Source organism: Cuculus canorus, chromosome 1 (genome assembly GCF_017976375.1).
Source record: "Cuculus canorus isolate bCucCan1 chromosome 1, bCucCan1.pri, whole genome shotgun sequence".
Taxonomy (NCBI): Eukaryota; Metazoa; Chordata; class Aves; order Cuculiformes; family Cuculidae; genus Cuculus; species Cuculus canorus.
Genome location: NC_071401.1, coordinates 175,932,566 through 175,959,130, shown reverse-complemented (window position 1 = coordinate 175,959,130; position 26,565 = coordinate 175,932,566). Strand labels below are relative to the sequence as shown.

The 26,565-nt window shown below is 36.8% G+C and overlaps 1 protein-coding gene across 2 annotated transcripts in view; it reads left to right on the top strand.

The window, feature by feature from the left end:
* Positions 1 to 26,565, top strand: part of ARID2 (AT-rich interaction domain 2) — a 104,249-nt gene that overhangs the window by 58,981 nt on the left and 18,703 nt on the right. For both annotated transcript variants that reach the window (XM_009564462.2, XM_054072893.1), the window contains 11 exons: positions 546 to 764; positions 3,500 to 3,567; positions 11,795 to 11,861; positions 11,946 to 12,196; positions 13,342 to 13,438; positions 13,519 to 13,728; positions 14,100 to 14,264; positions 15,514 to 15,589; positions 18,615 to 18,749; positions 19,199 to 19,398; positions 19,924 to 22,778. In XM_009564462.2, coding sequence (XP_009562757.1) covers positions 546 to 764; positions 3,500 to 3,567; positions 11,795 to 11,861; positions 11,946 to 12,196; positions 13,342 to 13,438; positions 13,519 to 13,728; positions 14,100 to 14,264; positions 15,514 to 15,589; positions 18,615 to 18,749; positions 19,199 to 19,398; positions 19,924 to 22,778 — 4,343 coding nt within the window. The remainder of the gene's footprint in view (positions 1 to 545; positions 765 to 3,499; positions 3,568 to 11,794; positions 11,862 to 11,945; positions 12,197 to 13,341; positions 13,439 to 13,518; positions 13,729 to 14,099; positions 14,265 to 15,513; positions 15,590 to 18,614; positions 18,750 to 19,198; positions 19,399 to 19,923; positions 22,779 to 26,565) is intronic.

The following is a 26,565-nucleotide window of genomic DNA, read 5'->3' as shown; positions in this document are numbered from 1 at the left end:
GAAATTGTTTCACATCAGTCATGGAGCCAAATGCCTGAACTGAGCATATGATTGGTTAATCGTTAAAATCCGATGAATAAAGCACATGCCTAAGGTGCCAGAATCAGCACGATTGTAATTTAGAGATCAAAGTTTGAATCTTGAACAAAAAAAAAAAAATCGGAAGCTAGTGGACTGTGTGGAATGGATGTGTAATCTGTTGTGTAGGAAGTGACTCCAAATTCTCTTACAATTCCATTCTGCTTTAATTAAAGTTTGTGTTTTTCAAAGCTTTTCTTTGGGAGAACATACTGTATTGTATTCTGGAGATGATGAAGGAATTAATATCTAACTAGAAAAGTACACAGCTAAGTACAGTGTGTTCAGCATTTGGGCCAAAGGCAAATGGAAAAAATAATTGAATACTGTAAAAACTTGTTAGAACTCACAATACCTTGCTGATAAACTTTTAAAAATACAATTCATAATGATATTGCGTAATATATAATCTGAACAGTAATTAGTTTAGCTGTGAAAACATTGTTTTATTTTCTTTTCTTATTTAGATTACCTTCGTCAAAGCTATGGGCTGTCTATGGACTTCAACTCACCAAATGACTATAATAAATTGGTGCTTTCACTGTTATCTGGACTCCCAAATGAAGTGGACTTTGCAATTAATGTATGTACTCTTCTTTCAAATGAAAGCAAGCATGTTATGCAGCTTGAAAAGGACCCTAAAATCATCACTTTGCTGCTTGCAAATGCTGGGGTGTTTGACGACAGTAAGTATATAATAAAATTTTTGCAAAAGAGTCAATACCTGTTATAGCGCCTCTCACAACCTTTGATAATTAAAATATTTGTAATTTATTGCACAATAATATATCTAGTTTTCCTTTCTACCTGTTCCACAGTTACAGTTTTTATCAGACATTACAAATACCTTTAAGTGAGGTCATTTAAAAACATGTTATGTAAGAGTTTGGCGAAATGTAAGAATTAGTTATTCATTGAGAGCTGGATTCTTAAAAGATCTTCAAATTTACAGCATTGGATTTCCATCTGCTCATAGTGTATTACTGCTTTCTTCTGAATTTTCAGGACCCTGCTAACATTTTATAATCCTTTTGTTGTAGCCATCGCAAATCTGAAGCTTGCAAAAGGACAATCTGAAAACAATGACCTATCAAGCTATTTGTCTTGATCCTTTGCTACACATTAAACTGTAGTGAAATTAAGAATACAAAAGTCAAGGGTAAAAAACTTAATCCAAGTTTCAGAATTACTTTGTATGTTAGCATACAAATTTCTAGAGGATAGATAACATCAGAATACTTCAGTATATGAAATAAAATCTTCTGACTTGTTCATTGTGACCTTGTTAACTGCTTGTTTGTCTTTCTGTCAGGGAGAGGGGGGAAAAGTTAAGTTGACCCAAACTACCCTAAAATCACAAGAGTCTAACTCCTGTCTTGTGGTGGTGAGGAGGAAATACCACTGGTTTCATGTACCAAGTTTTTGGGGATTTTCTGTTATACTGAATTTCAGAAATTACCTCTGTAAGAAATTGCTCAAACAAGCTTTTTCAGCTAAGAAAATTTAGTCTGCTGCTACAGATGAGCATATCTGTTTGAGTATAAATCTCCTTTGCATGTGTAAGCACAGACATATTATGGTATGTCAGAGATTCTTTCTAAAATTCTGGGGAGGAATCAATGTTAGATATTATGTACTGGTTTTTTGTCATGAGCATTTTTATATAATGATTTGTAGCTTCCCCTTCCTCTGACTAGAATTGCATTAGTGTTTTCCAGCTTTTCTCTTTTGTTTTCGATTTGTACCCATGCTCTTCAGATACAGTTACATCTCAGCCAGTTAGTGTTTGCATCTGGCACGCTCACAAGAACTTTCACAGAAAAATGTTTGGAAAGAAGCTGAAGTGAAACTTCGTCCTGCATGTTAGTGATTCCAGGATGCTTACTCACTAGATTTTTGAGTTTGCCATCACTCCTCTGTTCTCTTGATGGAACTTCTGTAGATGTAGAAATTTGTAAATAATTTAATCAAGTTTTGTATTGCTATGTCATGATTTTTTTTTTGATGTTTTAAAGCTGGTCACTGTTTTCTCAACTTCTTAACTGGGACTCTGAGCACAGGCTTGTTCCATAGCTGGTCTCTATTAGTATTTCTTATATTGAAAAATAGTTGAAGTAAAGCCAAGAGGAATGATGAACATGTAATGGACTGTCTTTTCGCATTCCCTGGGGAAAAAATCATTTTTCATCATACCTGATTACATCTTCTGGATGAATCCAGGGAGTGTCCTGGCAGCTTTAGGAAGACTAATTGGGACAAACTGGGGAAAGAAGGGTGGGTGTTTACTAATTTTGAAACATGAAGCTTCCATTTGAAATACTTATGAACTTCTATATTATAATGAAGATAAATCTGTCAGGCTTGGTGATTAAATCTGTAATTAGCAAATTCAGGTAGTATGAAAATGCTGTCACGATAATTTCAGGTGTAAATAAATGATAGCTGGTCAGCTTTATTTAATGTGGGGTTTAGGTTTTGGCTTGACTATAATTAAGGTTTCATTATTGTTAGTATTTATAATGCACTGATTCTAGGTAATAAGAAAAAGATGTCTTCGGCTTCCTCCCCCTCATAATGTTTGAATGGCATTTATATTGCCTGTGGTGGGGCAGCCCCAGAGATCTGGGCGTGTTTGGTATCTTCAGTTTGATGTGCTGCATGAACCTTGGTTTGGATTCTGTGAGTTGAAAGCTGATGTAGTCTTGGAATTGAGATTTGTAGTATTTTGCTCAAAACAATACGACATTGTGAATAGAGATATTTAACTATAACTAAAATGTGTCAGTAGTTTGTTACAGTCCTATTGCAAGACAGTTTATTTTTTGACTGACTTTAGTTCTTTGACTTAGATGGACTGAGGAGTCTTTGCTGCCTTTCGAAGAGTGACTATTAGAAAATTTGTGGCAGTGGCTCCACCAAAAACCCAAGAATATCCGTTACATTTCCTGGTTAAGCATTGATTTTCAATGTCAGTGTCAAAATCTCACTGCTACTAGTATGTTTTTAGAAAACATTAGTGGGAATTTGTTTAATTATACTAAAGTTGTGTTTACAGCTTATACTGCGCACGTGGAAAACCGTTCTTGATGTGAGGAGTCAATATGACTGAGCAGTCATATTGACTCATGGAAAAGACCTATGGAGGAGTTTCCCATGCGTTGCTTAAAGGGCTCACAAACTAGTCTATTCCTTATGGACTATTTATTTTCATTCTAAACTTTAGAACTGCAATTTATTAAAAGACTATAGAAATTAGAGTTGGTTTATGCAATTTAGTACAAGATTTTTTTTTCTGATGAAGAGGAAACACTGGAAGAGTCTGTAGTGTTGTTGAATCTTTATTTAGTTGCTGGATTGGTAATAATTTAAAGAAAAACATCCTTTTTTATTTTACTAAATTCTGGTTTTTTTATGCCTGAAGCTTTAGGATCATTTTCTGCTGTATTTGGAGACGAATGGAAGGAGAAGACTGATAGAGACTTTGTTAAGGTAATTTTAAAATTATTAAAACACATTTAAACTGCACGTAGCAGGTATCAAACCTTTAAAAAGATAGAAAATTATAAGATATATTAGTGTGGGTTTTTATTTAAATACAGTAGGACATTAAATTGCAGTTGTTATAAAATGTTTGGATAAACAGGAAGGTGTGTCTTAAGAAAAATAGATGTAGGCAAATTAGTAGAGATGTTCCATGTTTCTTTTTGTAAAAAAGCTGATATGTGTGAGGAAAAGGAAAACTGGTCAATGTATTTTGCAAGAGAAAACAATGCTGTATGTTGTTTGTTTGTTTTAAACAAACCTGTCATGGTCAGTAAAGAAATGTTCTGGGTTATCAAAATTAAGGTCTTAAGATAAGAAGGATAGGACAATTTTAAATAGGTTAGCAATGTTGTGAGTTTGTTTCAATTGAACTGTTTTTGCCAAGGCTTTTTTATCTTTCCACTAGAGGGCATGATCTACTATACAAGTAATGAAATGAGGTAAAAATATAACTAAAGTTTCTTTGTATAAATGCTTCCTCTTTATTCTAGGTGAGCATTCTGAGGTGAATGAGAGTATGAAATACATTATAGCAGGAAGAGGTTTGACATTTCAGCATATTTGCTACGATATATGATTTCCTTAAATTGAATTTCAGGTGATGGCTAAAGTAGAAGAAATCTAGATAACTTATGCTTTTTTTTTAAGTAAAAATGTGAAGAGATAAGCAGCAGGTTTCCTTATGGAATAGTAGCTGAGTTTCTGCTCAATTTCTTAATTGTCTCATATACTGAAATGTCTTACCAATATTATAGAGAAACGTTTGTTAGGAGCTTTTCTATTTGGCTTTTATTTTATTTTTATGCAAATCAATTTAGGGACAAGTTGGACCATAGTTGGGTTAGTTATGGTTAAAATATCAGTGAACAGATTCCTAACCAAAATTTCCTAGGTAAAGCTAAGAACAAAAAAAGTTAAGCTCTTGTAATTGTTAGTATTGTGAAATACTTCTTTTGTGAAAAAAAAAAAAAAACAAAACCACAACATCTTTATCTTTATCTTTGTTCTTTGTTTCCAGAAACAAAGAAAAAGTACTGTTGGTTGTATTTTGGGTTTTTAAAAGCACTTAACATTTCTGTGTTGTCTTCAGTCGAAACTGTCACAGACTGTTGCTGATCTAGAGCAGCAACAAGCGCCATGTCTAGATCTGTAAACATTTAAAATGACATAGAATTCTAATTTATTTTATGTTCATTAATTATATAAACTTAAGTAATGGTGATAGATAAGGGCAGATGGTTCTGATAAATGTTTTTAATGAAGTGTTAAGTAGAACCACTGTAACTGCAATAAGGTTTACTAGTAAGGAACTTGGATGCTCTCCAAGATTTATTTTTGAACATGACAACACGTATAGTTCCACTCGGTAGTGAAATACGGCTGGAAGTATGTTGGAAACTACAACAGATCTAAAAATATCTCTAATGCCAAGAATACGGATTTTTCAGAACATGTTACTTCAAGCATTTATTTGACCTTACTACTGGAAGTAATTTATTTTGTATTGCAGCTGTGGCTGTGTCAAAACAGAAGTCGGGGGAAGCATTACAGGAGCTTCATGATGTTGGGGAGAGAGATTTGGTTGGCAGAACAGAGATTGTATATCTCTTTTTTTGCTTTTACAGCTTTAAGATTAATAGAATATTTATTGAGTGTGTGTCCCTCCTTTCACTGTTCACATTATCCTTTTTAAAATTTTTTTCTTGATTTGTTTTGGTTTTATTTTACTGCTAGTTGTCTGTGTCTTGATTTTGTTAGGTTATTGTTTCATTTTGTTTCTCTCCTACAATGGCAGCAGATTAGAAAATTTGTGTAAAGATTAAAATGGAAAAAAAGTTTTTAAGTGGGAGAGGAAAAATGTAGAATTATGTATTAAAGTCTAGTGATGACATGAACACACAAATGTTTCATTCCTAGAAAGTAGGGTGGTGAGTGCAGTTTCTTAAATATTCATTTTAAACAAATGGAAATTGAACTGATAGAAATTTTGTTGAGTTTGTAAATTTTACCCTCAGACCTCAGTGGATTTTTCATGTGTTGGAGTTTTGGGGTTAAAGTGGTGGGATGGCGGAGGAACATTAGATATCTTGAAGCTTTTGTGAAAATGGTTCTCAGGGTTAAATTCAGGATGCATTGAGAAATCATAAGCTTGTGATTTCTGGCATTAGAAAAGCAATTTCAATGACAATGTTCATTTTATGAAAAAAAAACAAACATAAAAAAATATATATTGAAAGTCTGTTCTTTGTTGGCTGAGAACAACTTTTCAAATACCATGAAACAAGTATAATCGATGAGATATGTTAATAGTACTTGACATTTCATCTGTATAGCTACTCCTATTAACTTTTTTTCCGAACTCCTCCTCCTGCTTATTGAACTATATGAACGTAAACTTGGAACTTTGGATTTTATAAACGTGAATAGTCTCTACATTTCAATGTCTTTATACAGATACTGGGGGTAATTTTAGAATTTATACTAAAATGTTTTGTGAAAGTTTTTATTGATTGCTAAGAGAAGCCTGATTTTAATTTTTAGTCAGTTAATATTTTTAAAATAAGTTTTCAAGAAGCAAAATGGCTGTAAATTTTTCTTCACGATTTTTCTCTTCATTCTATTATATCTTTGCATGCTAGGAGTGATAAAAGCTTCACAATTAGTATTTCTTTCACCCTTAAACATCTACGCGATAACTATTGGCTGTTTGGTAGTCAGTCAGCTCTTGAGTTCTGTATTAATTTATCATAAAGAATTTGTCAATTGCGTCAGCACCAATACATTGATTTTGTGTTATGCTGTTCTCTAATTTTCACTTAAAATCATTCTACTTTACATAAGCAGTATCATGATTTTTTTGAGCAGTCTACTAGTTTGGTAGTATCATATTCACAAGCAAAGGAGCTTGCCTGTTTAGTTGTGTCCTCCAACATCACTTCTGTTCCATTTGAAGGTGAAGATGAAAAACAAAATGTTTCTTTATATTCAACTTTGAAAGAATCAATTAATGTGTTTTATTCCACCCACATCCTTACTGTATTATAAAAAGCTGTTTGGAAAACTTGTAATTTCCTTTATTTTATCTGCAGCGCTACATATTTTCTCACTTTCTACAATGCTTCCCTCTAAACTGAAACAAATATCTTTAATAGTCATTGAATCTTTTCCATTAATTGTCAGAATTTAAATATCATTTTGGTTGAACCTGCTGTTACTCCTTATAACTATGTTAATTTTTTGCTTTCTCTCCTCTTGATGTTTCCTGGTGCTGTCATTACGCTTAAATCTCTGGTTAGTTGGAATGACTTACTTACGGATTTGAACAACTGGCATTTAGCCAATCATCTTGTATCTCTTCTTGTTTTGTTTTCTCATCCCCAAGTTCTGATGGCCTCTTGATCATTTGTTTTCTCATCTACTCCATAAACTTTCCTATTTAACTGTTTCATTTCTCTCTGAATTTCTTCACATTAGCAAGGTTCACTTGTGAGTATGGTTTGTCTTTCAAGAGTGGCTTGTTTATGTAGAATGCTTACAATCAGATAGGTTTAGCTGTTTTTCTAGGTATTTATTGCATGTCTCCAGCAGCTGCCCATTATCTGAGGATATGAGTCATTGCATTAAATTTCTTCATGCACTATTCATTTCTTTTTATTTCAATTTAAGCATTTGAATGTCATGTTCTTGGACGTCTTGAGGCCTCTTCTAGCTGTAGAGTTCCAAAATCCATGTTTTTACTTTGCTTATTGTTTTACAAAACGCTTTACTTCTATGGTTTCTTTTTTCATTTTCTGAAGTTCTTAGTTTGTTGTCCATCTCTTTCTTCTTTGTGTAAGTTTAATAATGATTTTCTTTACTGTGCACTTATTCTTTGACTCTTTCTTGGGTATTATGTAAAAAGAGATCCTTGTGCATTTAAATCCCTGAAATACTTTTCAAATGTTGTCTTTCTTGTCTCTCACAGGGATCTGTCAAGATGACTTGACTCCAGTTGCTTGTATTTTTCTTGGACAATAAGTAGTCATGGTCATTGCTACATGACATCGTTTGCAGTCTCAAACGTTCATTGATTTTAGGGACAATAATTTCATTTATCAGATTTCCAGTCAATTTTGTATAAACCTGAGTATTTTTTTTCCAAAGGAACTTGGCTACTGGGAGTAATCAGATTGTGGATATGAATCAGATTCTTTACCTTTGTCCTTTATCTCTTAGCATCTGGGTGTCACATAGTCAAGCACTGTTTGTTTGTCTCCAAATTTTAGCTTTTTATTCCTGTTACTAGAGTGTTATCGTGATTTAAATATATATATGTGAATAACTATTGATAAAGAGCTTCACTGTTTAATTCTTTCTTGTTCGTTTCCGTTGATATGTAGTATCCCATTGCAGCTATCCATAGTTTGTTATAAGGGGTTTTGTAATTAATGAGCTTCATCATTCCAGTTAAGTAATAGACAGTGCAACTTACCTTTGTGAAAGACATTTTTCCTTTCATTTTTTTCTTTCTGAATTGTCTTAATTGTCCTGGAATCTGTTGTGGGTTTCTTGGAATCTTCTGTCTTGAGTGAAAGAAACGTGTTTACTATTGATTCTGCATTATCATTTATGTGGGAGTCAGGTGAAATCTGTTTGTCATAGCATCTCTCTGAAAACCCACGTTTTCTAAAATGATTGAACATCTTGATAATTCGATTGAGACTTTGATTGTCTTGGGCCAGGCTGACTGTGCTTTTTTAATTCCTTACATGACTATACACGCAGTGCACAAAAGTAGTATCTTGAGGCTGTTGGTCATTCCCTCAGCAGAATAGTAACTTTTCTGGAGGAGATAGTGGACTTTCCTATCTAATGGTGCCTGCTGGCAGATCACTAGATGGTATCAAATGGAAAGTTGCTTTGCCTTCTCTATAATTGAGAAAGTTAAATCTTTCCTTGGCTAGCTGCTCACCTCAGCTATCAGGTGTTTGCGAGCTCAATAGAGTCATAAATGCACATCAGACTTCCATCTGTACACTGATTGTTGCAACATGCTTGTCAGCAGCTAAAGTACTTGGGAAATCCTGACCTCTCCTGTAGTTAACAGCTCGTCTCTAAAATAGATGTGTTAAATGCCACGTGTAATAGTTTGTGTCTTAGATGCTTTGATTTCTGAAAACATTACTTTTTGATAAGCTGTTGAAGTTACTGGCTTGTTGAATGGAGAATGTAGGACAGTATTTTGGAGGGTTTTGGTGATAGTCTCTTGAATAATATGTAAGTATTCTTACATATGTATGTATTCTCTCTTGAATAATATGTAAGTTCTTTGGTATATCACTCGAGCTTTTGCAGAACTTTTTGAAATCTTGAAAGCGTTCACAGGAAGCCTGGCTTGCTACTGCAGTAGGTATTACACAGTTCCTGAAACGCCCATGACACACGCTGGCTTTGGGAATGCGGACTTACAGTTTTTAGCAAGCAAAAGGCTCTGGGACACTTCCACAGGTAAAGCAGTGTTCTTGGTGAGCATTGACAACAGCAGAGATTCTGTATGTAGAAATAAGCACTCAATAGAGAAGGAATACATATCTTCTTTAATTGTTCTTTTTGAAGTTGTATTGTCTGCATACTCATGTCTTATCTTTCAGATTCTCTTCCTTCAAGCTTTAAAAGCATTTCCAGATCTCTAAGACTCAGAGGAACTGAGGCTATGAGGGACACACATTGTTTTGGTGTGCTTCATGTAGGTAATAGGGCTTGTGCATATGCTGCAGGTAATCCTAAGGCAAAAACTCTCTAGTTTGAGTGGTTAGCATCTTATGCTCAGAGCATGACTGTATAGTGAAACAATTCGAAGAATAACAGTTATGTGAAAGTAAATTCTGTTTGGTGCCTTGGTGAATCTCTCATTTTAACCTACAGAAAGGAGCCATGTTCTGTTCTTTTCTGAGAAAGATAAATCTCATCTGAGCTGACAACTAGCATTGTTTGATAGGCTGCTTCTTTAGGAAGGGGAGACTTGCTCCGTTAACATTTGACAGCAGTTTTAACATTGTATTGTGATTGACTTTGGCCTCTTTCAAAGAGATTCGGGTTGAAGATGAAGACTTTTCAATATTTACTTCTTAAAAAAATACTTAGCTGATTAAACATCTCATCTTTAAAAACTTCTGAGGGTTTTCTTTTAAGTAGCAGTGAAATATGAAGGCTTAGTGTCTTCATCGCTTTTTTTCCAGAAGGAAACATACTGAAGGAAAGTGTGGACTGACTAATCAATTTCCAGACATTATACTTCTGTGTGCTTCTTTAAAATAATGACTGAGGCCTCTTCCTTAAAGAGACTCCTTCTCTAATTGTAAGAGCAGCTTGAAATGAAGGACATTCTGCAAATTTTACCTGTACGCTTGGGTCTTCTGTGGCTTTTGATGATAGCCTCAGTGCTAATTAGAAAAGTCTGTTTGTCATAAAGAATAGGAAGTTAGACTTTCATCTGTCTGTTCTTTTTTTTGCTAAAATGAGGTAATAATCTTTCCTGTGCAAGTAATCCTTTTCACCAAACTGCATTTGGATGTTGTTTAGCAGCACTGCAGTAGAAAATAAAATTATTTTTCTTCCAATTTAGAAAATCTGTAATATTCTGTTTTTCAAGAAAATAACAGTGTCAAACTTGGTATGAGTGCTGTAATTTAGTAATTACATTTGCATAGCGAAATTTCTCCTGCTGTTCAGCTGGTTGTACTTCCCATCCTTCCCTTTTTATCTAGATTTATTTGTGGTTTTTTGTGTCATCGTAGCCGAAAGAGGAGCTGTATTTCATTAGTGAGTCAAAGGAATGTATAAATTTTAATTAGTCAAAGGACTGTTTATATTTGTATTATAATGTACATGTTAGAATGTATATATAATTATATGTTTTTGTATTAATATACGTAACAGTGTGCATTTTTCTTAGCTCACAAAACTTAATCCCTTGATTAATTCTTGAATTTCAACAGGACTAGCGACATAACAACCGTTTACAGATCAGGCCATATATTTGTAAAGTAATTTGAATTCCAGTCTGCTGAAACATTCTGTTTTGCTTATATTTATAAAGGTTTTTGGTGATGGTGGTTGTCGCTTCTCTCATTTCACTGACTTACAATGATGTGGAAAACATAGGAGAAGCTTTCAAAAATCTCTCCAGACAGTAATCTCGCTGGCGTACTTCGAGCAGGAGCTAAAATCTACTGAAACTGAAAGGAGTCACCATCTTCTGCTTTAGGAATTGTCTGTAGGAAATGAAGGGGGATGAACTGTCCTTTTTTCCCCACTTATACTTGCTGTAGTTCTAATCGTGTAAAACTCTCCATACAGTTTCAGTGTGTGCTTCAGTAAAGTACTTCTGTAGTAGTGTTGGTTGATGGTGAAGGCATTCTTCTGGTGCTTGAAAGGAAGACTTTCTTGGAGTATAGTGTGGAACATCTTGTGTATCATTCCATGAGTGAAAAGTATGGTTATTATTAGATGAATCAAGGTGCTAGGAATTTTTCAAAGAACAGGCCTTTTAATATTTGTCCCTCTGTTCCTCTGTTGTGAGACCCCACCTGGAGTATTGTGTCCAGTTCTGGAATCCTCAACATAAGAAGGATGTGGAACTGTTGGAACGGGTCCAGAGGAGGGCTACAAAGATTATCAAAGGGCTGGAGCACCTCCCATATAAGTACAGGCTGAGAGAGTTGTGGGTGTTCAGCCTGGAGAAGAGAAGGCTCCGAGGAGACCTTATAGTGACCTTCCAGTACCTGAAGGGGCTGCAAGAAAGCTGGGGAGGGACTGTTTACAAAGGCTTGTAGTGATAGGATGAGGGGGAATGGGTATAAACTGGAGAGGGGCAGATTTAGGCTTGATGTAAGGAGGAATTTCTTCACCATGAGAGTGGTGAGGCACTGGCACAGGTTGTCCAGGGAAGTTGTGGCTGCCTCATCCCTGGGGGTGTTCAAGGCCAGGTTGGATGGTGCCTTGAGCAACCTGAGCTAGTGGGAGGTGTCCCTGCCCATCGCAGGGGGTTGGAACTGGGTGACCTTTAAGGTCCCTTCCAACCCAAACTATTCTATGATTTTTCAATATTTTCAAGTAATAGAAATAAAAATAATTAATATTTAAGGAAATGTCATCCCCTAGAGACTAAGCGTATTTTCAATTCTTTCTTCAGTTTTGGAAGGATATTGTTGAGGATATTGAAGTTCGTGATCTAATATCTGACAGAAGCAAATCTCAAGGTGAGACATTTTTACGAATCTTAATACATACGTTTTGGCAAATATAGGAAAGGAAGGACTAAAATTTATTTATTTACTTTGTAGATATTCCATCAGAAGAATGGATTTGGGAATCCTTATTTCATCCACCTCGCAAATTGGGCATTAATGATATCGAAGGGCAGCGGGTACTTCAGATCGCAGTGATTTTACGTAATCTTTCTTTTGAAGAGGGAAATGTTAAACTTTTGGCAGCTAATCGTACTTGTCTTCGGTTCCTGCTACTCTCTGCTCATAGTCATTTTATTTCTCTACGGCAGTTGGGGCTTGACACGCTGGGAAATATTGCAGCAGAGGTAATGTGCTTCAAAATAGAACAATTAAAATACAATTTGTGAAAAGCGTTACTTTAATATTAATTAAATTAATTATTTTTTCCTTGATCATTGGATGAAGTAGGGAATAAATTGTTCTCTGAATTTGTAAATAGCAGTTTGAAAACAGTCATTCAGGGACAAAACAAAAGAATAGACTGTATGTGTTGGTTTGTTTTCATAGAATCACATGGAAAAGACTAGTTTTATAGGGAGGTTCAAGATAGTCTGCATAATTTCAGTGTAGTTTGCTAGAGAAAAGAAAGGAATTTAGTAATGTTCTGAAGACTGTGCACTAGCTTCTTCAGTTCAATTACAACCTTTAATCATAATTTCAAAGTAGTACGTTTGAGGAAGGGTGTGGTGTAGGGGGGTTTTATGCTGTGTGTCAGCCAGTTGGTATGCTCATCATACGCCACTTATGGCCTGAATCGCCTGAGGCATCCTTTTCTTTTCAAGGAGGTTTGAATATACTAAAAGACACTAATTCAATGTGTCATATCATAGTGCAGATAAATTACACAGATTTTACAGGTAGATATGTTCAGATATTCTTCATATTTTAGAATGTAACAGATAAATTTAACATAAATGAGTCAGTATCAGAGGATGCGACTTGAAATACTGGTCCACTCCTGAATGATGAAAAAAGATGATGTTTTCATTTACCATGCATCCAGCTTCTCTTGAATAAGAGAGAGTGTTCATGTTATAATATCCAAGAGTTCGGATTGAGAATCAGAAGGAGATAGAAACAGGATAAATGATTGTGATAGTGTTTGGGAAGTAATATTTGTTGTTTCTCAAGTTCTGTTTATTGTTGAGTATTAAAATATACTTCTGTATGCTGTTGATGGCCTGGGAATAAAGTTATTTATTTGCCTTATTCTGAGCACTGGAAAGAGTAAATTAGAGTGCTGCTTTAGAGCAGAAAAGGAGGAAAAGGCTCAAAATGCTTTTTACAGTAAAAAACTCAGTATTGTGTTTTTGTCAGTATGAATGCTGTTTATATGTACTGCATTTAAAGTTTCTGAATCTTATATTTCGAAATGCAGATTTACAGATTTGAGCCATTAGCACTATATGGACAGCATTACTCACAAATTTTTTTATATCTTTCTTGTCAGCTTCTTCTGGATCCTGTTGATTTCAAAACTACTCATCTAATGTTTCACACTGTTACAAAATGTCTCATGTCAAGGGATAGATTTTTAAAAATGAGAGGTAAGATCTCTAGCTATTCTTCTTGTTGTATTAGAATTGTAATTATTGCTGTTTAAAACTACTTTGTGTTTGTTCTTCAGGCATGGAAATCTTGGCAAATCTTTGTAAGGCTGAAGATAATGGTGTCTTAATTTGTGAATATGTGGATCAAGAATCCTATAAAGAGATCATATGTCATCTCACGCTACCAGATGTGCTGCTTGTAATCTCAGCACTTGAGGTGCTATACATGCTCACAGAAATGGGAGAAGTGGCCTGCTCAAAGATTGCTAAAGTAGAGAAGAGTATAGGTAAGAGAGAAGCAAAATCTATTCCTCTCACTTATACAGGAAAAAAGACTTGAGAATATGTCATGTTCTGTTGTTGAGAATGTGGCTTGATTACGTGTGTGTGCAGCTTAGGGATGGGTATTAGAACAGGAAGTTTTACTAGAATTTACTCTGTGTCCTCAAGAAAGTGGTAATGCAAATAACTAGGGGGGCTATAACTCCTGAAGTTTTTTTTCTTGGTGCGATTTTTTTTTTAATGCCATGAAAGAAGTCTACAGAAGCGTGCAGAAGCTCGTTTAACACATGGCAATTTTAATGCAAACCAGTATGTCCCGGGAGCATTCATTTGTCTTGTCCTAATGTCATTGTCGGTTTTACATTTAATACTTTAGATACATTAGTATGTCTGGTTTCTATGGACATCCAGATGTTTGGACCCGATGCACTTACTGCTGTAAAACTCATTGAACATCAATGCATTCAGCAAGGAGTTCCGGATGTCAGACCACCAGTAATGGATCATGGTTCTTCACCAGCCCATGCAACAGGTGTCCCAGGTCCGTTATCACTGCTAGAGATCATGCTCTTTTATAAAATATTCTATATGGCATGTATTTATTTTTGCTTTCTGTAGGTTTCTGATTAATTTACATAGGTATAGCATTATGTGTAACAAGCAGCATCTTTTTCAGACTCTTGTTCACAAAGCAGATATAAATTTGTTAGGCAAAACTTCTGTGAAACAACTTTAAAAGAATCGGTATTTTTCAGATACTGAAAGTTAAGTACATTCCTTATTTTAACTTGTTTGTTGGAAATAAAAAGTATCCATTCTAGATTGTTCCCAAGATTTGCATAGAATTAGAGGTCCATTTTATATTGTGTTTTGCACAGAATATTATTGGGCAGTAACTTTCAGTATCTGATAGAATTGCAGAGTTGACATAGACACACAGAATCACTCCTCTACTGAAGCTGCTAAACAGCTTACTGTGATGTGAACCAAACTTTAACTATTGTTTAAAGCTTGAAGTGTTTTTTTAAGTTGTAAATTAAATGTAATTATGATTAATCTCTGCAATTTTATTTTGGGATTAAATACTGGCACTTCAGGAGTTGATGGCACAGCTAACTATTACTGGTCAGGGAGAATAGCTCACCCTGTCTTTACTAGTAAAAGCACATAGCAGTATACCACAAGTGTGCACAAGATGCAACATAGCAGCTTGTTCTGGGGAAAAAATAGAGACAGAACTGTTACAACAATCACCAGCTTGCTTGTCTAAATTCACTGTTTCTGGAATGGGTGCAGATATCCCAGTGAAAGTGACTGGAAAAGAATGCAATTTAGAGGATGAACAAGATGTGAATACAAGGAAACAAAGTGACATCAGGACAAAATCCTTTACATTATATTTGCTTCATCCTAGGAACTGGAAAAATAATTGCTGTATATTTGTGCCTGTTCTGGTGGTGTATTGTGCCACTCTTAAGTTGTACTCAGTACTCTAAAGTACTGAGATCATGACTGTGAATCTGGAAACTTACTCACTGAGTGCTTACATTGTGATTGCACTTCAGCAGCAGCTCTGGCCTTGGCATGCCCTGCTTCACTTTGGTAAATTGTGGTGCAAATCTATAGTCTGCTCAGTGCGCCTTTGTGACTTGCCTTAGCTGCACGCATCCTTGATTACAAACACCACAGAAACTGTATCGTTGGAAGTCATGGAATTGAAGTGCTTCATTCAGGAGAACAAAAACAGTTTCAGCAAGGCTTTTTTTTTTATTTCCCCTCATTGTCCACAGCCTCCAGGACAGCACCACACGTTGCTCCACCACCGGGAATAGTAGAAATAGACAGTGAGAAATTTGCCTGTCAGTGGTAAGTGTATATTTCTATTCAAATACTTTAATGAAGAAGAAAAACAAAGAAAAACACCTGTATTTGTGTGTCACCGAATTTTCTAGCTTGCTCCTATTTACTGTTAGACTCGTTTTCTGCTGGAAAGCTTAAAGCGAAACCATTCTGTCATTGCTTTGAAAAAGTATGAAAGGAAAAACTCAACCAGAATATTCACTCTTTGACAGTTGATATGTGAAATTTGTTGTTTTCTCTTTTTAATTTGATTTTTTTACTCTGATCTTGATTTTGTTTTTTCAATTGTCAGGTAGGATTGCCTATTCCATGAGTGTTTTCATCTGATAGTGTGTTGTTATGTTACTGCACCAATATAAAAATAATGCTCAAATTATGGATCTAGGCCTTGTAAAACTCTCATGTGATCATTGCAAACCTCAAGCAAGTTAAGGAATATCAAAGCCATTTCCATCCAAATTCTCTTGCTTTCAGCTAGTACTGTTGTCAGATTTTTACAGCCCAACTGTTCTGCTTGTTGTTCTCATGTTCAGAAAGATCACCCTTAGTCCACTATTTGACTTACGTAATTTACTTGCATTCTAAATATTTGTATTCGTTGGTTCCCGATCAACCCTTCCACCTCTGCTGCTTTACAACTCAGATGTTCATCAGTTGCTTTACCAGTCAGACTAAGGGCCTTCAAGATAAAGTGGGTAGAACTTGTCAAAGCCTAGTGCTCTATGTCATTATTTAGTTTTGCTTACAATCAAAGCTTTGCTGGAAGTGTACAGGGGGAATTGTTGCAGGTTCTTGTTGGTCAGCTGATGTTGCTCCCATGCTTCTGTTTGCACAGTGCAAAGTATTATTAATGTGTGCGGCTGAAAGACAGAGCTTTCACATTTAGGTATTTAAATGGGGAGTCCTAGAGCTGGTATTGCCACAGCTCAGTCTAGTAATCTGTAAGTTGATCTCTAGCCAAACCTAGTTTTCTAGGCTGCCTTTTTAATTAATGGAGTGGGAGATTCCTCCAGTAATAAAATGAATGATGAGTTTCTGATGAGATTACGAATTACTTTCTGGTGCCACCTTCTCTCTGTTGACTATAGAGAGCACTGGACTTGTAGCTTTCAGTAATAAAGTTATAGACAAAGTAAATTTTGCACTCTGCATAAGATGTAAAAGACTGTTAAAGTAAGTATGGGTACGTATCCTGCTGCAACTGTGTGGTATTATCAAATGACAGAAAATGCTGAAGCAAACTGCAGAGCATCGTGTCAGGAAGATTTGGAATGTCTGCTTTGGTTTTGATTCTGTATGCTTTTGCAGCTATCATTTTGAATACTATTATTTTGTGCTTTATTTTCTTCCAGTTAGTTTTAGGTACATATGGGCTAGTGAAAAAAGCAAAAATAAACATCTAGACCTGAAAATTATTCTTAAATTAACTGTATTGCCAAAAAAAAACCCCCACCAAAAGTGGCAAATTGAGAGTAGAGGAGTAGCCTCTTCCCAGTGTTTTCAGCGCGGCTCATGTGGACTGTCTTATGTTCATGTAACTCTTCTGGGTACGTTTTAGTCATTGCTTCCTATTGAAAGAAATGATAAATTGAGTAAATAATAGCAGTAAAATTTAGAAGAGTTACTATGTGTTGGAAGCAGCAGAAAGACAAGGTATTTAAACTGACCTTCCTGGATATATTATTAGCCAGCTTAGCCTGAGCTGGAGTCCTTGTAAGGTAAGGGCACGTGACAGTAAAGTGCTAATTGCAGATCCCATTTCACCATTATACATCCCGAATATCTTTAGTTTGCTGGTACCAGTGATAGTGTGTCAACCTAATATGACATACCTATCTGGACAGACATTTGTCTGATACACCAAATTTAATTGATAGTCATTCTTTCTGTTATAGAGTGTGATCTCAATTTCTGTAAAAATAAAATTCAACTGCAGGAGAAATGGCATTGTGCTCACTCTGTACTGGTTATCACAGAACACAATTTAAAGAATGCAATAATTTGCTTTTTTCTCTTTTGAAGCATCTAGTTCTGTTGGGAGTGTGTTATCTTACAAAGAAGAATGCAGTATAGTTTTCCACAGTGTTAGCACATATCATAAATGCTGACAATTTAAAAGATATTTTTATTCTTTCTGAGCCTGTATTCCAGTGCTGGTATTTGAGCATCGTGTGAGGTGTTATTTATCTCCATTTTCTGCTGGGGATGAACCGTTCCCTTCTCTCTGGGCTGGAATAACAGATCTGAAATAAAATTAAACCAATAGAAAATTTTCTTCTCCCACAGCTTCCTGGTTGGGAGTTGGATGGACTGTGTGCTTGCAGTCTATAGGAGATACAAATACTTTCTCTCCCTGGAAATGGAATGTTAGGCAGAACAGGTTGTTCAAGGATTTTATTGATGTCTGTATAGTGTCGGACTCCAGGAATGACAGTGTGTGTGTTTGTGTGTGTGTAGTCTCTTAGAATCCAAGTCCCCTCTCTCCTGCCTTCCCTCCTCCATTAGAATGACAAGTTTGAGATGTTTTGACTTGTATTTTAAAGTAAGACTGCATTAGCAGATCAATTAACAAAATCTCAGGTTTGATACAAAGGTTAACTTCGGAAAGAAGTTTCTGATGAAGAATTAGCCAGCGTTCAGTCCATCCTTTACTGAAGTAGAATCATTAAGAAATAAGTAATAGAGCTGTGGGGAGGAGGCATTGCCAAATAATGCATTCTATTGCGGGTTTTTTTTTCTAAATATACAGTAAAAAGACATATGTAGATATTATTTTGCATACTGTATATGTAAATAAGATGTTGCATGTAAAACTGATTGCATGTGTTGGATTCAACATATAGGACCCTTAAGCAGTGAGAAGGAGAAAGTACAGAACGGACATTTGACAAGACAGTATACTAAAATGCTATATTCCATATTGTTATTCTGTCTCAAAAATCTCTGTGGCCCAGACAGAAGTGTTTTAAGAACCCTTTTAAAAGTATTGCCTCTGTATTTTGCTTCATAGTTCACTTTTTTTTATCCTCAGGTTGAATGCACATTTTGAGGTGAATCTTGATTGCTCAGTCTCTCGAGCAGAAATGTACTCTGAATACCTCTCTACTTGCAGTAAATTAGCTCGAGGTGGAATCCTAACATCAACTGGATTTTATAAATGTCTGCGGTAAGACAAGAATTCATGCAATAATAAAGAAGCAATTGTATGTGCTCAATACTAACCTGTAGCTTTAGATTTCTTTCTACCAAGTTGAGTTTCAAAGGTGTCAGTTTTGAAACTTTAATCAAAACAAATGTTTAGAGTTTGTTTAACTTTATTTCCTCCTATTTCAGGATCTTCAATAGGGTTTCTTCTCTGCTTTCTTCTCTACTTTCTAAAGTAGTTTTTGGAGGATATTGTAGTTTTTAGTTAGCTTGGATGAGATCAACCATCTGGTGGATCTGCTCGTTCTTAATGGTGAATACTTCGATGCTGTTGGAGAATCCTGCTGTATTACAAAGATGCAGATGTTAGTGCAGTTAATCTGCACTAACTGCAAAAGCAGTTAATTAAAAGCATTGTAAGAGAGTTGCGTTATTATGTTTATTAACATAGATTTATGTTGTGTTTGGCAGAACTGTCTTTCCAAATCATACAGTGAAGAGAGTGGAAGATCCAAGTAACAATGGTCAAGCACATATACACGTGGTAGGAGTGAAAAGAAGAGCTATACCACTTCCCATTCAGATGTACTATCAGCAGCAACCAACTCCGTCTACCCCAGTTATCCGGGTTGATTCAATTCCTGATGTGTCTTCGTCTCCTTCGCCAGCAGGTTTTTAAAATAATTAATTTTAAAATAATTAAATATTTAAAATAATTAAATATCAGATGTAGTGTCAGCAGCAACCAACTCCGTCTACCCCAGTTATCCGGGTTGATTCAGTTCCTGACGTGTCTTCGTCTCCTTCACCAGCAGGTTTTTAAAATAATTAAATATCAAGTATTTTGCCTTGATTCTGAAATGACAATAAAAGACAAAAGTTTTTGAAAATAGCTTGAAAGTGTTAGAAGTCATGGCCATGTGTTTTGATTGATATTATTCAGTAATGGTAGGAATAGTCATATTGCAGTATGTGGTTGCGTGCCATTCTGGGGTTTGACGTGTAACCTGTAAACTTGCCAGTCAGCAGACAAGCCATTGTTGCTGCATCACTAATTCTGATGCAGCATAGCTGAGGAGAGAAACTGCTTCAAATAGAAATACAAAATGGAGCCTTGGATTTTAAAAAAATGCATTATGTTGATGTGACTTGGAATAATTTTTGCTTGCAAACTTTTACTGTGTTTATTTCAACAGGAATCCCACATGGGCTACCGAGCGTAGGAAATCACTATCAGAGGACCCCTATTAACCAGTCTTCAACTTTGACAGCAACACAGATGTCTTTTCCAATTCAAGGTGTTCATACTGTGGCACAGACTGTTTCTAGAATTCCACAGAATCCTTCTGTTCATACACAGCAACAGAATGCTCCAGTGACTGTTATACAGAATAAAGGTCCAATATCCTGTGAAGTAGTGAAGGCCACAGTAATACAGAGCTCTGTTCCCCAGTCTGCAGTTCCTGTTACTATTGCTGTAGGAGGAGCACCGCAGGCTGCTAATCAGAATCACAGCACTACAGGACAACAGCCGTCTGTTACTGTTGTAGGTTCTCAGACGTTGCTTCACCACCAACCTGTAATTCAACAACAGTCTCCACTGCATGCAGTGGTACCAGGACAGATACCTTCAGGCACTCCTGTTACGGTAATTCAGCAAGCTGTACCTCAGGGTCATATATTTGGCAGAGTACAAAACATACCAGCATGCAGTTCAGCAGTTTCACAGGGTCAACAGCTAATCAGCACATCATCACAGCCTGGGCACACATCATCTCAGCAGTCTTCTGCTGGTAACCAGCAACAAGATACAGTCATCATAGCTCCACAGCAGTACGTCACAACCTCTGCATCTAACATTGTTTCTGCCACCACAGTTCAAAATTTCCAAGTAGCAGCAGGGCAGATGGTCACAATCGCAGGTGTCCAGAATCCGCCAACATCTAGGGTAGGGTTTCAGAATATTGCACCAAAGCCTCTGCCATCTCAGCAAGTTCCACCTGCTGTGGGACAGCAGCCGATGCAGCCGCAGCAGCAGCCTCCACCACCATCCCAGCAAAGCGTAGTGATTGTAAGTCAGCCAGCTCAGCAAGGTCAAACATATGCACCAGCCATTCATCAAATAGTGCTTGCTAACCCAGCTTCTATTCCCGCTGGTCAAACTGTCCAGTTGACTGGTCAGCCAGGCATTACTCCATCTTCTTCACCATCCCCAGGTCCAGTTACAAATAATCAAATCCCTACAGTTATGTCACCTTCACCTACCACTCCTCAGTCACAAGGGCCCCCTCCTACTGTCAGCCAGATGCTTTCTGTAAAGAGGCAGCAGCAGCAGCAGCAGCAACATTCACCAGCATCATCACAGCAGCAGGTACAGGTACAACAAATGCAAGTTCAGTCACAGCAAGCTAATACAGGAGTTGGCCAGCCTAACTCTGGTGAGTCTAGTCTTATAAAACAACTGCTTCTTCCAAAAAGAGGCCCCTCAACTCCAGGGGGGAAGCTTATACTCCCAGCTCCACAGATTCCTCCGCCTAACAATGCAAGAGCTCCTAGCCCTCAGGTGGTTTATCAGATGGCCAATAACCAGGCACCAGGTTTTGGAGTTCAAGGACAGTCTCCAGCTCAGCAGCTGCTAGTTGGACAGCAGAATGTTCAGCTGGTCCCGAGTGCAATGCAGCCCCAAGGGGCAGTACAAACAGTACCCATTTCAAATTTACAGATATTGCCAGGCCAGTTGATCTCAAACAGCCCAGCAACTATTTTCCAAGGGACTACTGGCAACCAGGTTACGATAACAGTTGTGCCAAATACGAGTTTTGCTACTGCAACTGTGAGTCAGGGAAATGCAACTCAAATCATTGCTCCAGCAGGAATTGCCGTGAGTGGAGCACAGACAGGAGTTGGGCTACAGATGCAAACTCTTCCAGCTACTCAAGCACCTTCAGCTGGACAATCACCGTGTACTGCTGCTCCCCCATTCAAAGGTGATAAAATAATTTGCCAAAAGGAGGAAGAAGCAAAGGAAGCAACAGGTTTACACATTCATGAACGTAAAATTGAAGTTATGGAGAATCCTTCCTGCCGAAGAGAAGCTGCAAACACCAGCAATGGGGATGCAAAAGAGAATGAAATGCAGGTGGGAAGTCTTTTAAATGGGAGAAAGTATAGTGACTCCAGTCTACCTCCTTCTAACTCAGGGAAAACGCAGAATGAGGCCAATCAGTGCTCACAAGTCAGTAATGGGCCATCATTAGAAATGGGTGAGAATGGAGCTCCTGGAAAGCAGAACTTTGAACAAGTGGACACACAGGAAATTAAAAGTGATTTGAAGAAGCCCCTAGTTAATGGAATCTGTGATTTTGATAAAGGAGATGATTCTCATTTGAGCAAAAACATTCCAAATCACAAAACTTCCAATCATGTAGGAAATGGTGAGATATCTTCAGTGGAACAACAAGGGAATTTGGATGCCACGCAGCAAGATACTGCCAAAGGTGATCAAGGGGAAAGAATTTCTAATGGGCCTGTATTAACTTTGAGTAGTTCACCTGTTGTAAGCGGTACACAGGAGGCTGCAAAACTGTTAACCCAGCAACTTAGTGGTACCAACACTGATTTACCTAATGGACCTCTAGCTTCAAGTTTGAATTCAGATGTGCCTCAGCAACGCCCAAGTGTAGTTGTCTCACCACAATCTACAGCCTCTGTTATACAGGGGCATCAAATCATAGCAGTTCCACACTCAGGACCTAGAGTGTCCCAGTCTACCCTGTCATCCGAAGTTCGGTCTACTAATGGCACAGCAGAATGCAAAACTGTAAAGAGGCCAGCAGAGGATAATGACAGGGAAACTGTTCCAGGAATTCCAAATAAAGTAGGAGTTAGAATTGTTACAATCAGTGACCCCAACAATGCTGGTTGCAGTGCAACTATGGTTGCTGTGCCAGCTGGAGCGGATCCAAGCACTGTAGCGAAAGTAGCAATAGAAAGTGCTGTTCAACAAAAGCAGCAGCAGCCAACCACCTATATACAAAGCATGGTCACACAGGTATGTTGCAGAGTTCTTTTTATGTTTATTCTGTGATTCTGACTAATACTGTGAAATAATGCGGGTGAAAAATGTGAACGTGAACTCAGTCGTTATCTCTTGCATGGTATTTTAAATATTCAGAAAATTATGGTTCGTCTTCTTTCACAGACTGAAGTTCTAATAGCTTGCATACTTCTTCAACGTCAGTGACAGTACTGGAATTTAAAATAGTTTGTAGCTTGATAGTGCACACTAAGGAAAGAAATTCTGCTCACTGATTTTTTCTTAAAGGGTTAACTGTTCTGAAAACAACAATGATTTGCTGTATGATCTTGTAAAAATGTCAGTATTGTTCTGCATTCTTTTCTTGGTCATTATTGCTTACGGAGAGGCAAATATGGTTTTTTGCAAGTTAATCACTGCGGCTGCATCTGGCTGGCTGAAATAAGTTGAAGTTCTCACATTTAAAGGTGGCCTTCAAAGGGTTGCTTCAGGGGCTCAGTACAGTCAGGAGAAAGTGTTGTTTTGTAAATTTATTGCTTATATTTGTTTATTACAAAATATTTGTAATGCTTATTTTATCAGTAAGATAAGCATGAGGTTTTTTCCTGTTTGGCAAACTTTGGAGAGGGCATTTTTCTTCCTTGATCAAAATTTTTTTAACCATTCAAAAGTGTTTACTCCCTAACACTTTACTAGAAATAAGGTATGGCTATCATTTGTATGAGTATTAAGAAATACAAGTAATTATGTTTGAGATCATTCCAGTCTTTATAATTTATTTTAGTTTTGTAGATGGGCAGAAAATCCCTCTCCAGGAAATGTTCCTAACCTGAATAGGAGCAAAAAAAAAAAAAATAGAATAGTAGGTCTGGCAGTCACAGAGTTCTGACATACCGGAGAGAGGAAGTGAAACCTTGAGAATATGTTAGTGCATTTTGACCTTAAAGTAAAGCAAGTGGTTTATTTCTTATCTTCCTCTTTTGATTCTTTGGGGTTTTGTTTTTGACGAGGTAGCAGGTATAGACTTTACAAATTTAAACAGAGCTAGAACTCTGAATTCGACAAGTGATTGGTAGTGCTACTTCTTTTTCTGTGGAAAGTTTGGTGTGTGTTGAAAGGTCTTTTGACTTCATCTAGTTGTCAGAAGTGAGGACTTAACAAGTTTTCTTTCTTTTCTTTCACTTTTTTTCTTTAACTGCCACACTGCAGAGTTTTGTTCTTAAAATGTCTTCGAACTTGCTCATAAATTTTCACCTAGGTTTTATCAGAGATTGATCTGTATGTTTCTGATACGTTGTTTATCTTTGTTCTTAGCTAGAAATGATTTGCAGCATAGGGACAGCAGTATTTCTGTGTGGTGTGGGTATATTAGTTATCCATTGCTTTTTACAGTGAGTGTCTTTAGCTGTTACACAGTTGGAATTTCTATTAAATCTTTGCTAAGGATTTGGCTGAAATAGAAAATGGTATGGCTATGCCTCTGGAATTGAGTAAATATTATCTATGGTTATTTATTCCTTCGACAAGAATGGCTGACAAGAATTTTCAGTTATGTCTCAAAAAGCCACTGAACTATCAGACTTTCATATTTTTGAGAAGTGGGGAGTAATACAATTAACTCTTTCATTTGTATTAGATAATATGTATCATGATAATAGAAGAAAAAGAGAAAAGAATATTTTCTGTGCTGATAGTTTCTTTTTTACGCTATCACTAAAATCACTATTATTAATAGTTCCTACATTTTCCATTTCCTGTACAAACAGAAGTGCTGCCCTGCTGGGTTTGCCACTCAGTACAGATTTGCAGATCGAAATAACTTGGTTTAATGTCTGCTTCCATGGAAGTCAGCTCATTCCCCTGTCTGTAGGATGCCCTTCCTTTCTTGAAAATTATAGGAATATAGGAGAAAAGGAGTTAATTAGTTACGATCTTGGTGAACAATCATTCATTAGCTAATTGGCTTAATATGACTATTAATGAATTACATCAGTCGTGGTAAAGCGAAGTACTGACTTGTAGCAGAACCCTCTTTAGAGTACTCTGCTCAGATACAGTGAACATTATAGTTTGCATTAAAACTTTTAAGGATATTTACCACTCCTTTAAAACTAAGGTGTTGAACTATAAATCATTACCAAATTCATCCTGGGCAGCTCTTGTTTTTCCAAAGCTGCTGAGCGGCTGCAACAGCCATTGTTTTTCTGGAAAAGCAGATGTTAAGTATTTCCAGTATTGAGTCTGCTTTTAGAAGTAACTTTAAGACATCCAGAAATACTAAGTTGTAGCTAAATTCTCATAAACTCAGTGTGAGTTCTATTGATGGGTTATTTTGTGGTTAGACCCCGTATAATGTCCTATTTTGTCCTTCCCGTTTTGAATCTTCCTTTTGTGCCAAACAACATCCTTAGCTGCTGCCTTTCAAAAAGTCAGGCACGAAGAACACTTTTTTCACCTGAGTATCTGCATTATTTTATCCTCTCTCAGTACCTGATACATACTGGCTGTCTTGCAGAAGAAATAGGAGAAGCTGGCTCTTTCTGCAGAAACAGTGTGAAAATTTATTAGATAGAATACAATGGAGAAAAATGGTGTGGGATGAAACATGAGGGGATATTAGCTATTGCCAAATCACGTATGTGCTGAAGCTGTTAGTGTGTGATCTCTTGTTTGCATGTTATCTTAAAATTTATTTTGAAACCAGGGCTTGTATTTCAGAGAAGCGAGAAAAGGATAGAAGAAGAAAATTTGTAATAAAATTAAAACCCAACAGGAAGGCTGGAAAAAGAGGTGTAGAAGACAGGAGAGGGAGGAGGGTATTGCTTATGCAACTACAGCAGGATTAGTTGTCATGAACTGCAAAGAGGAGAAAGGGAAGATGCTTGAACTGAAGATAAGGAAGGAGAAACAAATGGGGGGGAAGGGAATAGCGATGTAAAAACTAAGGAAGGCAAGAAAAAGAAATCATTCTTAAGAGAATGTGAAAGTTAAGTGACAGTTTGTTTCATAATATGAATGGTAGTTTGAAGTGGGCTGGTACTATATGCTTGGGGAGAAAAATGTTGATTTAAATGGACGACTAAGAGAACGAAAATTACATACTTGCTGTGCGTGGGACTGTTGAAATCCAGTTAAACAAGTGTCTCCTGTGTATATCCTGTGATTATTCCATGTTAATTGTACAGCTCAGCAGAACTCATTGAGAAATAGGTGCATATATACTGACTTCTCTTACTTCTTGCGTATGGGTTATGTCGGAAGAGGAACATACGATATACACAGTATTGCAATTTTTTTCTTGTATCTCCATCTGTATTTTGTAAGCATATGAAATGTGGCCTGAGAGGAGACAGAACTGGCACTTTCCTTTTCTTTTATTTTGGTGTTTCTAGATTTTTGCTTTCCTGAGGCATTCTGCTGAACCAGTGGATGAAAAACCGAAAAAAAAAAATGAGCGTTTACCTACCTGTACACTTTATTTTCTTTTCCACTTTCTCTTGCTCCTCGTCAGATGCCTCCAAAACAGCTGATGAACATAACCCTGTTGGTTTGTCCTAGGTGGTGTGTGTTTTGAAGGAATGCTCTGATATCACACAAAGTTCCTAGAAGTGAGCAAATCTGATTTACATTTCCTTCTCTGGCTTAATCACTTCCCTGCTCATCACTGTCATCCCCTCATAAACAATGCATGCCCATTTCTCGTGAGGCCGCCTACTTGAAATGTGAGGAAATTTAGGTGGCAAAAACTGTGTGAGAGTTGCCCTATTTGCTCCTACTTTCTGTTGATTGGGAAGCTGAAAAA